The 12,969-nt window shown below is 33.5% G+C and overlaps 1 protein-coding gene across 3 annotated transcripts in view; it reads right to left on the bottom strand.

The window, feature by feature from the left end:
- The window catches only part of TPR (translocated promoter region, nuclear basket protein), a 65,284-nt gene that overhangs the window by 4,826 nt on the left and 47,489 nt on the right, over positions 1-12,969 (bottom strand). The window contains exons 40-49 of one of the 3 annotated variants that reach the window (XM_027082997.1): positions 12,529-12,612; positions 9,701-9,898; positions 8,754-8,885; positions 8,453-8,543; positions 5,727-5,911; positions 4,451-4,519; positions 4,245-4,339; positions 2,144-2,250; positions 810-917; positions 512-668 (exon numbers count right to left, since the gene is read on the bottom strand). In XM_027082997.1, the coding sequence (XP_026938798.1) occupies positions 512-668; positions 810-917; positions 2,144-2,250; positions 4,245-4,339; positions 4,451-4,519; positions 5,727-5,911; positions 8,453-8,543; positions 8,754-8,885; positions 9,701-9,898; positions 12,529-12,612 (1,226 nt within the window). The remainder of the gene's footprint in view (positions 1-511; positions 669-809; positions 918-2,143; positions 2,251-4,244; positions 4,340-4,450; positions 4,520-5,726; positions 5,912-8,452; positions 8,544-8,753; positions 8,886-9,700; positions 9,899-12,528; positions 12,613-12,969) is intronic. The other 2 variants (XM_027082995.1, XM_027082996.1) reach the window with 2 other exon arrangements.

Genomic DNA, 12,969 nt, shown 5'->3' with positions numbered 1-12,969 from the left:
TTAAACTTTGTTTATAACTGATGTGCTAAAAACAGTCAGGTCTTGAAGATTTCTGATTTTTAACAAGTTAGTGTTTCAGACCAAGTTCTAAATGCACGTAAATAAAAAATAGGTGAGGTTTGCTTGAGAGCCCACTACTAAATGGAAAATTGAGTCATTTCCTAATATTTCCTAATTTTCACAGAAAGCCTTCTTTCTTGGGGAAAAGTTCAAGCAGCGATATTAATGGAAGGGTGATTCTAAAGAATACTTTGTTCTAGAATGCATCATGCAATTTTCAAGGAGAGAACCTTTTAAAAAATTATTTGTCTTCTGTAATAACAATGTCTTAAGTCTTAAAATATGATATTTTGTGCAAATATTAGTTTTCCAAAATATATGGCTTAGTTTACTTTTGTAACAGGATGCTATTGAAAACACAGCTCAAGAGACTGTTGCTTCCTGGCTTAAAAAAAAATATGTAAAAGTCTGACAAGTTTAAGCAAGCAAAAATTACACGGTAAACATTTACCCTTCAGATTCTGCCTCCACAAATACTTCATCTCCATCATCACCTGTTGCTGTTTCATTTGTTGTGGATAAAGTGCCAGTGGATGTTGTCACCATTGGAACAGACTGAGAAGCATGCTCTGAAGCATCAGAGGTGGTACTCTCAGTAAATACAGTCACTTGAAAAAAATGAAAGACCAGAAAAGCAATGAAAACTTTAACAACTTTGTGGTTTCTCTAATTTTTAGCTAGAAGATATATCACAGGTTTCCATTTTACCATTATAACACATAATCTATTGATCTGCCTTTGATACCTACCCGGGGCTGCTACTTGCAGAGGAGTAGTGGGAACACTTCGGCCACCTGACTCCTCTTCGTGAGCTAGGAAGAGGGGTGTTTCATACATTCCCAAACCTAAAGACAATTCTGAATATTAATGATTGAAAGAACAAAATATTGTCAATATCCCAGACATCTAAAAGAAAAAAACTAATCAGTGGAGACACACAAATTTGTTGGAGCCCACAATTAGCCCATCAAGCAAAAAACCCCTCAAAAATGTAAATACAATTTAAATGTTTCCTTTAAGCTCCCTAACACTAATTTAAGTAACCCTAAATAAAAAACAGCTAAAATGCTCTTATAAGTTTTGTACAAGCTAACTTTACTGAGTGCCCAACTATGAACTAGGTACTGTGTTTGAATCTACTCTACACCAAAACAGCAAGGTATTATTAGTCTCCTTTTCGCTAAAGAAACTGAATTTCAAAGAGATTAATTAACTTTCCCAAAGTTACTAGTAAACTGGTAGCATTCCAATTTAAGCCTAGATCTGACTTCCAAGTCTTGGAAGTGTCCTATAATAAAGCCACATAAAATTGTGAATTCCTCTGAAGTCAACTCACAATTTCATATTGGTAGAGGGAAGCAGTGTTAGACCTCACATCCTAAACCACCAGGGACTAAGATGTATTGCATGACTTACACGAGGGCTGCAGATTAATCTTTGTTTTGGGCTTATTATTAAAACAGTATGCATTCCCTATTCACTTACAAAATGCCATAATTGCTTCCCAGAAATATAGCGGGTTCTATGAATGCCAACCAATGATTAAAAGGTAATTAATTCCAGAAATAGCACAATTCATGTCCAAATAACCAACTGCTATTGGTTATGTTAGGGGTCATTTTATTCCACGTTTTTTTAACATTTTATTTTTCTTATTTTTAATGTTAATGGAAAATATCTAACTAGTTTTATACACTTAACTAGGAATGTCAAATGTCAAACTAAACAAAAAATATGCTGTATTCCTTCCAACAACTTTCAAATGGCTGGTTAGTACCTAGGTATATTTATTAGCACAACAGATACTCCTGATACTATATTAAAAGCCAAAAGAGATACAAACGTAAAAGCTAGTCATTATGCCCAAAGAACTGAAAATTTTGTTGGAAAGACTAATATGTAAGGCAGTGCTTAATAAGCAGTAAATATATTATAGCTTCTTCCATAAATTAGGATAAGGTTTATTTAGATATAGACTTTTTTACATTAATATTTGCTCACTTAAAAAAAAAGCATGTCAGAACAGCTTATTATCAAAATACATGCAAATCCAGGAGAGCTAAGCTTTTATTTAGCGATTTACCTCCTTGAGAAGCAAGTTGGCCAAGATCAGAGTGACTAGAACTCGTTTGTGGCATATCTTCAGGTGGCCCAAAACGGAATCTAGGAACACCAGCAACCTGTGGGGAACTAAACAGACAAAAATTAATTTAAGATGACACTTAAAGTTACCTTGTTTAAACTGCAATGATGGAAAGACTATAGGAAGAATGAAGAATAAGCATAAACAAAGTAGGAAGAAAACAGTTTGAAAATAAAGTTGATAAAGGAATTCTCATTTATGAAAATATTTTCAAAATATCAGTTGTCAAGAATTTAGCAACAATATAAATCGTGTGATTCATATTATGTGATCTATATATACATGATTTATACATAAATAGCTTTCAGCTGTCCTGAACTACACCTCACATTTCTTGAATCTGCTAGAAATCTCTATGTAGATATATTGAAAGCAACATAAACTGAACACGAAATGTAACAAAAAAAGAATAAAGTCATGAAAAAAGTTTTGTCTCAGTTTTCAACGTTTAGTCATAGATAAATCAGGTCACCTCTCGAGCCCATTTCTTATCTGAAAGAATTCACTAGGTGGCTCCCAAGGTCTAGAAAAAAACTTTAATATTAGATGGCTAGAAATTTGTTTTCTCGCTGACCTAATAACACTACCATCCATCTTTCTGCCCATAATCCAGGATATAAAATAGCATTATCTCACTCTTTGCCCACTCCTTACCCTAACCTTTCTTGGCTAGTCAGCTACTGATGTTTATGGATTCTACCTCAGTAGTAACTCTTGAATCTATTTTCTTTTCTGTTTCACACTATTGCTTTAGTTAAGGACAGTCTCAGGTGAATTTTTAAACCTGTCTCCATAAGTTATTCTTCTACTAGAAGGACATTAAATTCTTCTGAGCTATGTGAGAATGTTGTTGATTGGCTGGCACTCAGCAGTTCTTTAGGAGTGAGTCTGTTTCTGACTGGCTGACTTTTGGAAGGATGGGGCTGACAATGATCAGTTGGCTTGTAAAATTGTGTTAGCTGAGGTGAGTTGTGGTTAACTGAGCAAATTTAAAACTGGTTTTGACGGCCATATGTTGCCACATACTACAGAAAAATCAATCATTCCCCAAGTTTGTAGAAACATTTTTATTCTATTCTTCAAGTACATCCTGTCATGCAACTGATACTTCAGCCACAATTAAACATGTGCACTTCCACGTGGAAAGTCTTTTTATTCTTTAAAAGGAGTGGTATAGCACAAGCGTTAAAATAGGTTCTAGAGCCAGACTGGTCTGAAATAAACAAACAGTCACTTCCTAGCTGTCTGACCTCTGGAAAATTTGTTAGCATCTCTGTGCTTCCTTATCTGTAAATGAAATAATAGTATCTATCTTCATAGTTATGAAGATTAAATAAACTGATTCAAGGGAATACTCAGTAAGTTTTAGGTGTTTTTTTCCAAGACTCAATTTAATGTTGTCCCCATTAAGTCCTCTCAGATTCTCTTCCCCTAAGTGTTAGAATAAATCACTCCCTCGTTTATATAAACAAAGCCTATTGCTTATGCCTCTATTCTCCTAGATTGTTTAGGTTATTATTAGTTGTGCATATGCTTAGCTTTCACAACAATATTTTCCATCATGATCACTGTAATTACTAATACCTTCACCAACATCTATAAAGCATTTATTATGTGCCTGGTGATATTATAAACATGTTAACATAAATTCATTTAATTCTCACAACTTATGAGGTAAGAACTATTGTATTATTATTCTTATTAATAAAATGAAGATACTCAGGAACAGAGAACCCAGCAACTTGACATAGCTAGTAAGCAGTACAGCTAGGTTCCAACCCAGGCATTCTAACTCTAAAGTCCATGCTCTTAACCATTGTTATACTGCCTTTAAATTTCAAATTCCTGATGGAAGCAACTGTACTTCATTCACCTCTATGTGATTTTCCCCAACACTACACCCTCAACCCTCCTACCCTCAACTGCTTAGTACATAGCATAGGACTTAACAAATAATGAATCAATCAAATGTAATCAAGTTAACAGGGAAACAGGAAGAATTTGATTAGTCACAAAGTATGTTTCCCTCTCACTGACTTACTGAATTGCTTCAGCAAATCCATCAGTACGATGTGGCACAACAAGAGTTGGGGTACTTGGAACTGTTCTATCTTCATCATCAAAAAAATGCTGCTGCTAAAAAGACAGAAAACAAGTACTAAACAGGCATGACAGGAGCATACGTATGGACTACACAAATAACTGCTGAACAAATGAATCACTTTTACACGACAGGTAGGTACTTACCATGCCACCTATTCCTGGAGTCAACTGAAGCCCACGTCCTACAGACTGCCTCCGGGTCATCTGGATTCTCTATGTCAAGAAAGGAATTTCATTTGTTTTAAGGAATTAGGCAATGAAAGAAACACCAAATATTAACAGATATGGCTTATTATATGCTGGTAATAAAATAACTGAAATGTTAGCAGATAATGTAATCACTGGGATTTTTCTTAGGAAAAACTGCTACTAATCTTGTACCAGTACTAAAGAAATCCATTTTGTAAACAACGACGTTTTTAATTATAGACTATAATATTAACCAAGAGACAAATATTTTATTAGCCAGTAGATAATATTAACCAATATGTAAAACCAAACTCTGATCCTATTTGTAGGTTCCGATCTAACTTAGTTCCTATCTCCTTAATTTAAGTGTTAGTAAGTATCCTTTGATCTTAAAGTTTAATTATCCTTTGGAGTTCAAACAGCCGTACTGACTACTTGTAAACTGTTTCCCAATTTAGACAATTCTAAATTGATAGAATTGGCATATTTTGCAGGATCCATAAACAATCCTGTAAGACTTTATATTTTCAGAAGATGAGGTTATCTTCATCAGTGGTATTTTAGTAGAATCTACACTTGACAGTGTTTAGTACACTACAGAGTAAGACTCAAGCTACATGATTAATAGAGCCTTTGTACTTTTCCTGCTATTTCTTCAAGAGCTTCTGATAAGAGATGTCCAATCCTACTACAAAGAGTGTTACATGGAAAGGGTCATGCACACTTTCATGAACTTTAATAGTGGATATTAATATATGTGATTGCAAAAAAATAAGAGGAAAAGAAGTTCTGTTAAGCAGAACAGAAATTTCCTTTTTTTTTTTTTTTTTTAAAAAGTGCACCTTAGAGAAAGAAACCTTCAAAACAAATGGTGGACAGATGATGAAATACATTTTATTTTAATTAAAATCCAAGAAAATTTTCTTTAACCTGTAAAAACAGCGAGGAGACTTTTATTTTCTATGAATATAATCATCTCACTTTATATACAACTTTAATAAGCCTTGCCTTTCCAAAGTTCACTTCCTCTATGAAGTAAATTACTGCCATATTTCAGGGAAAATAATTCAGAGATTAGTTTCAGCTCAAAAATTTTACAAAAATACACCAAACATTAGAACGTTCACTTAATTTCTGGGGAAAAACAAAGTAATTACTAATGGAAAGAAAGGGAGAAAAAACCCAACATGTTTTCAAGTAAAATTTTCAGAATGACTAGTATTTTTAATACCTGAACTGGTGGTCCTAACTCTTGAGGTGGAGCATGAATGGTCAGTCTTGGGGGAAGTGGGTGTGGTGGGCGTCTTGGTGACTGAGGTGCTCGAGGGGTCTGTCTTTCAGATGCTGATGATGGCTGTTGTTCTCTAGAAATCTCCTGGGAAAAAGAGGACTCTGCAGTACCGGTATTTCCTTCACCTATAGGAAGAGAGAAGCTTACTTTGAACAATTATGTTTACCACAAAGTAACTTGGACAATCCCTAGAAGTATAAATCTTACCACTCGGAATGTTCACCTAATATTTTCAGAAAAAAAGTAGTGAGGTGTGGTAGACCCAGAGATACTGGGTGTGCAGTTAACACTGGTATGGACTTAGCAACTCCCTTCTATTTATTTGGTTGGTTAATGGAACAAAAATGTAACGTACAAGAAACATTTTTCTGAAGATATCAAATAATGGACATAAAGCACCTAGCTTAACACATGATAAAATAAACATTTAATAAATTTTGGCTCATATTATTAAAATAGGCAAATTACCTAAAGATCAGACCACTACAGTTATTAGTATTACACTCAAACAGGGTGAAGGAGATTGGTAAAAAGCCTTACAATAACTTTCATATTCTGGTTTTCCTAAATTTTGAATTTCAACGGCCCTTCAGATGTCTAGGTCTTCTACATACAAAGTAAAACAACAGAAGTGAAAAGTTGAATACGATATCAATTTAGTAGTTTAAAAGTCTGAGGTCTAGAATCAGATTCCAGCCCTAACACTTTTTGTTTTTTAAACGTTTTTATTGGAGTATAATTGCTTTACAATCGTGTGTTAGTTTCTGCTTTATCACAAAGTGCATCAGTTATACATATACATATATCCCCACATCTCTTCCCTCTTGCATCTCCCTCCCTCCCACCCTCCCTATCCCACCCCTCTAGGTGGTCACAAAGCACCGAGCTGATTTCCTTGTGCTATGCGACTGCTTCCCACTAGCTATCTATTTTACATTTGGTAGTATATATAACTCCATGCCACTCTCTCACTTTGTCCCAGCTTACCCTTCCCCCTCCCTGTATCCTCAAGTCCATTCTCTAGTAGGTCTCAGTCTTTATTCCCATCTTGCCCCTAGGTTCTTCATGACCTTTTTAAAAAAATTCCATATATATGTGTTAGCATACGGTATTTGTTTTTCTCTTTCTGACTTACTTCACTCTGTATGACAGACTCTAGGCCCATCCACCTCACTACAAATAACTCAATTTCGTTTCTTTTTATGGCTGAGTAATGTTCCATTGCATATACGTGCCACATCTTCTTTATCCATTCATCTGTCGATGGACACTTAGGTTGCGTCCATGTCCTGGCTATTGTAAATAGCCAGCTTTAACACTTAATAGCTATGTGATCTTGGTTATATCACTTTGCTTCTGCTTCTCAGATTCTTCACTGGTACCTGAATCTGATAGGCTTACTGTAAGAATTAAATAGTTCAGTACAAGTATAGTTGCTCAGAAAAAGCACTTATTTTGTAATTACTAGCAATGTACCAAATCCATCTACTAACTTAAAATTATCTAGACTACTAGGCATATTTTTGCTTGATTGTAAAAAATAAAAGGAAGTCTCCAACAAGTATTCAATGAGCATCTGTTATATGTTTTGTATCTAGGAAAAATGGCTATGAACACCCACCCTCACAAGACTTAGCTTCTAGTGATATTACCTAAAGAGGCAAAAAAATTTCCCTTTATAACCCAATTATGTGACACAAAAAAGGTGTTTCTTAAATCCATAAAATGTTTTAGAAAACGTAAATTATTATAATTAATCTCTCTCCTTAGCTCATCTCCCTTAAAAAGCAACACTATTTTCATTATATGGTTCAGTCTTCATTAGTTTATTTTTCTCTTAAACAATTAAAAGTTGAAAAGATTGCCTGCCTTTGCTTTCTTTAATTCAAATGAGCATACAATTTGCACTTTTAAATATACAGGCCTACACAGAAACTCAGATATACTGTTTTCCCACTAGTCTACATATATAAAGTTTTTATTATATTACTATTAATGATTCTGGCTCAGTATTTGTTAAAACCAGAATGGCATACTAGACGATCACCAATTCTTTAAAAAAACATTTTAAAACCATTCTAAAATAAAATTATTTTCTATGAATTCCATAATTCTTTACTGCCTATAACAGTCCAGCTGACCTCCAGGACTCATCCTTTCAAGAATTAACAAAAGGTGTGCTATATTGATGAAAAAATCTTTTATTCATTGGAAAACTGGACAACACTGCAAAACTCCTACACCCACAAATCTTGAAACATGTAGCCTGATTAGACTGACCTCTTCTGGTTGTGAACTGCCATTACTATTAGAAGTCCCTGACTTAAATTTCTACTTAAGAGCAGCAGCAACACATGGCATTTATAATGCTTTGTAGATTTAAAATTTTTGAATCTTACAGCAGACCAATGAGGTAGAAAAAATAGTATAATGACTACATTTTAGATATAAACATAGTAGACTTTATGAGAATGATAATGACAAAGCAAGAACAAGAGCCAGTCTTTTGCTTGCCAGTTTATTAACCAAGTTTTATTACCTATGTGATAATTAAGTGCAGTCCTAGTTTAGAAAACGTCAGGTTAAAATATTAAAAGTGTTCAATTAAAAAGAGACTAAAAAAACAAAACAAAACATAAAGAAAGAAAAACAAAACCAAATCTCACCACTGTTTTGAGAATCAGCTGCTCTCTGATTACTTTCACCTCCACCCATACTTTCTTCTGTTTCTGTACCTGGATCAGTCCCATCACCACCCTAAAAACAAAATATGAATGCTAAATGCAAATAAATCAAGTAGTTACCTTAAAAAATAATTAACCAAACCAAACCACAGTAGAAACAAACAAAAACCCAAAGATAAGAAAAGCTGTAGTGTTCTGAGAATACAAGCCTTTTTATATTCTTGAAAAACAATACTAAGCAAGTTCTTAAAGAAAACTGATTGTCAAAATTCTAGCCAGTTACCTCAGCATCATCAGCTTCATACCCATCGTTGCCATCTGCACTACCAGTGCCTTCATTACTATCTTCACCCTCGTCTCCCATCCCTGTGTCATCTTCATCATCATCGTCTTCTTCTTCATCTTCTTCATAATCCTAGTAAAAAATCCCCAAGTATAAATAAAGATCTAGGACATGGTACATGTGTTCTGCATATCTTGATACCATGGTTAGAAATTTAAGTGACTCATTATTGACCAGGATACAGGAGTTGTCCTGAAAGTTATATGGGATTACTTCAGTGGCAGCAAGTATCAAAACTGTGAAGCTTACTGGAATTAGTACAGTAATAATCAACTCTGAATTCTAACTATTCATATGAGATCAATTCAAAGATTAAAGCTCCCAGATGTCCACAGAATGTCAAGTGGTCCACTTTAATTCTAAATTTAAAATGTGGCATTGAATAAGAAAATGGTGAAATTATACTATGCTATAAGCTTTTAAAAAACATTGATTAATAAAGGAATCTAAAAACGAGAAGCTGTCAATATAGGATTAACTCCCAAAATAAAATGCCAAGTTTCACTTAGAATATGTTTTAATTATCATGACATTCTTTTGAAAAGAACTATAAGGGCTCCACAAGAAAAAAAAACCCTTTTTATTTCCAGAAACCACAGTGCTTACAATTAAGTCTATAGTCACTTATCAGTGAGATTTAAGATTAAGTTTAATTAATCTAACAAATTCTAAAGGACTCAGTAATCATTTAAAAAAAATGAGATTTTCCATCACTTGTTCTATTCAAAATGTTAAGTGCATAACTAATCAGGATAAAAGAAAAGCATAATAATCTATTTAAAGTGATGGGGAATCAGAATTTACTGGTTGATGCATTAGTATTCCCAAGGATTTCAGCATTTCATCCAGCAGTTTAAAACAATACAAGATTTCAAATCCAAATTTACCTCATGTTCCCCATCATTTTCATCATCATCCTCCTCTTCATCATCACTGTCAATTACAATGACATCATCTCCTTTGCCTTGACCATCTTGTGATGATGTTGTTTGCTGATCTGATTGAAGAGGTCCAAGGTCTATTTGTAGAGACTGAGAGGTTTCTTCACTGTCTTCCATTGGTGTATAATCTCCCTGGGTGACTCCCTTTAAAAGCAAAAGATAAATGAATAAACAAACAAATAAATAAAGTCAAGTATACTTAAAACTATCAGTGACATACTGTAGATATAAGTAAAGGCTAAAGAATACTTATGGACTACCAGAATTTTATTTTTAAAAATACAGTTTTGAAAGCAGAATTAATTTAAAATAAATGCTTTGAGTTTCTTTACAGTCTTCCTATAGAAGAATTATTATAAATCCCACTGGGTAATACTCCAATAAAAAAGAGAGAAAACATTTTATGTAGACACACATGTATATATGTGTCAAATCTACCAGTGTGGTACTGTAGATGAGTGTTGTCCATCAGAAGTATAATGTGAGCCACAATACATTTCCCATATGGAATTTAAAATTTTTTAGCAGTCACATAAAAAAAAAAAAGCAGGTGAGATCAATTTTAACAATAATTTAATATAGCCCAAAATTTCAACATGTAACCTATATAAAAATTATTAATCCTACATTTTAAAATTTGTAATAAGTCTTCAAAATCCAATGTATATTTCACACTTAAGAACATGCCAGTTTGGACTAGCCATATTTCAAGCTCAACACCCAACATGGTTAGTTAATAGTGCGGACCAAAGGCAGAAAAAAGACTATCCATGGAACTGCAACATATAATTTTAAAAAAGACAAAAAATTTTCCCCAAATCAGAAATACTGTGTAAAACACACTAAATAAAACAAACTATTATAATTGTCTTTTTACAAAAATACTTCTCCCCCTCTCAAAACTCCATCTTAAGCCTTTAAGCTGCATTAAAGATATACCAGACGTAAAAATAATTCTTCCCTTAATCTATTTCCTCACAATTCCATTTTTTAGCTACTGAAATAAACTGCAATTTAACTTTATTTTTTGGTATTTACTATAAAAATTTAAACGTTTACTTTTTATTTTAGTTCAGCACTCAGCAAAATCTGTTTTTTTTTGGCCATGCCACACGGCATGTGGGATCTTAGTTCCGTGATCAGGGATCAAACCTATGCCCCTGCAGCGGGAGCAAGGAGCCCTAACCACTGGACTGCCAGGGAATTCCAAAATCTCTTTTATACAAGCCAGAAACAATGTCTTATGAACTAAATCATTCATAAAGATGTTTACTGTAATGGAAAATATGAGTAAGTCATGGTATAACTAAAAACGTAACAAACTAACATGCTTATTTCAAGAAAAGCAACACTTAGAACATCTGCTTCATTGTCAGAAAATTAGAAAAATGAACTGTTACACTTTCACACACTAAGTAGACAGTGCAAGAAGACAAAATGGAAAGCCCAAAGGCACTTTTGAGTCACAGACAATTTTGCCAATCTCAAGAAAAAGCTTTGCACAAAAGATTTCAGTATAATTTAACCAAGCCTGGCAATAACACAGAAATTCACATCTTATTTCAAAATTGTTATTATGCTCTTCAGGTATGACCCGCTCTGAAATATACACAAAATCGATGTCATTTAGAGTATTACATATTCATCTTGGAGGTTTAGTTTTCTGTTCTTAACCAAGGAAAACGGAAAAAATTAACTTACAAAATTAATGCATCTAAGAAACTAACATTTACTTGCAATCTATGGTTACTTATGATTAGCCTGAAACAATTCCTTTATACAGATAAAATAATTTTAGAATAAAATGATCCTAAAAATTTATCCAGACAGAAAGTACTGTTTCAAGCTTAACAAGACAAATGGAAACCAGACAGCCTGAGTTCAAATCCTAGCTCCAATGCTATGAAAACCTGGGTGCATGACTTAGCTGGGCATTGGTTTCTTCACCTGTAAAACAGGGAACCCTGTTGCAAGATTTCTTATGAGGATTAAATCAGTTAATAAATGCAAATATTTCAGAACCACACTTGGCATATAATAATGAGTTGTGTTAACTAATATTATAATATTACTATAAATATGAATTACTATAAATTATGAACTCTCAATTTGTAGGGCGGAGGAATGGAAGAAAAGCAATAATTTGAGTGCCTAATATGTGGCAGGTACTATTTTAGGTACTCTACAAAACTAAAAATTATGTTATCTTATGACAAAATTGAGGCTTAGGAGAATTAATGTCTTGCTTACAGTCACACAGCTTCTAAGTGGTAGAGTTAGGAACAGAAGCCAGAGCTTTGTAATTTCAGAGTCTATGCATTCCCATTAGTTAGGCTGCCTCTGGAGAAGCCTCAATGTGAGTTCAAAAGATGAAGAGGTACACAAATGTGTTTCCTTTCACAGATTATTTTAATTCAGTAAGGGAAGCAATAGAGGGGAGCAACAAAGGATACCAAATGGGGCACTTATTGATTAACTCAAGACTCAACCAGCTCATCCTTCCAAATGAAACAGAGTGGGTAATCTTTACTCATGACAACCTTAGCTTGGAAAATCTATGCTAACTATAAACAAAAACATTGCTTTAATAAAGTTTAGAAGGCAGGATACTAATTAGAAGTAAAGCAGAAACAGCATTGGTAATTCTAACAATATTTCATTAAACATAAAAGCAGCAAATTGAAAACAGAAGTCCAAATAATATTTCAATTTGTCAAAGCTCATTTCATTCACTAAAAGCAATAATTTGTTTACTTTAAGTATGTTTTACTTACTTCTCCAATGGAATCTTGAGAATCTTGGTTGTATACTTGAGTCTCTACCTCTCCATCAGTACTTTCTTCTGCCATAACTTCTTCCTGAATCATGACATACAAGTGTGGTAACCATATCAGTTCACTAGATGAAGCATCACCTGGTCAGTGAGTTCTCCCAATAAAACAAAACTCAAATCTGTAATTTTATGAAGCTGTACATCAGAAATGTTCACTTATATTTACTTATAAAATATAAACAATCACATTCCTCTTTGGTATATACAAAATAAGGTTTATGAACATTAATTAAATATATGCAAGTGAAATTAATTTAGTAGTCTCAATGCTTGATAATAAAACAATTCATTACAACTTATCTTCAACAAAAGAAAATAAAGGAATACCATTTTGGTCAATCAGAGAAAAAGATGGCAGGTACCAGTTTAAAATTCCCATGAG

Source organism: Aethalodelphis obliquidens, unplaced genomic scaffold, assembly GCF_003676395.1.
Source record: "Aethalodelphis obliquidens isolate GAN/ISIS:26980383/991018 unplaced genomic scaffold, ASM367639v1 scaffold48, whole genome shotgun sequence".
Taxonomy (NCBI): Eukaryota; Metazoa; Chordata; class Mammalia; order Artiodactyla; family Delphinidae; genus Aethalodelphis; species Aethalodelphis obliquidens.
This window is presented reverse-complemented; position numbering and strand designations above follow the sequence as displayed.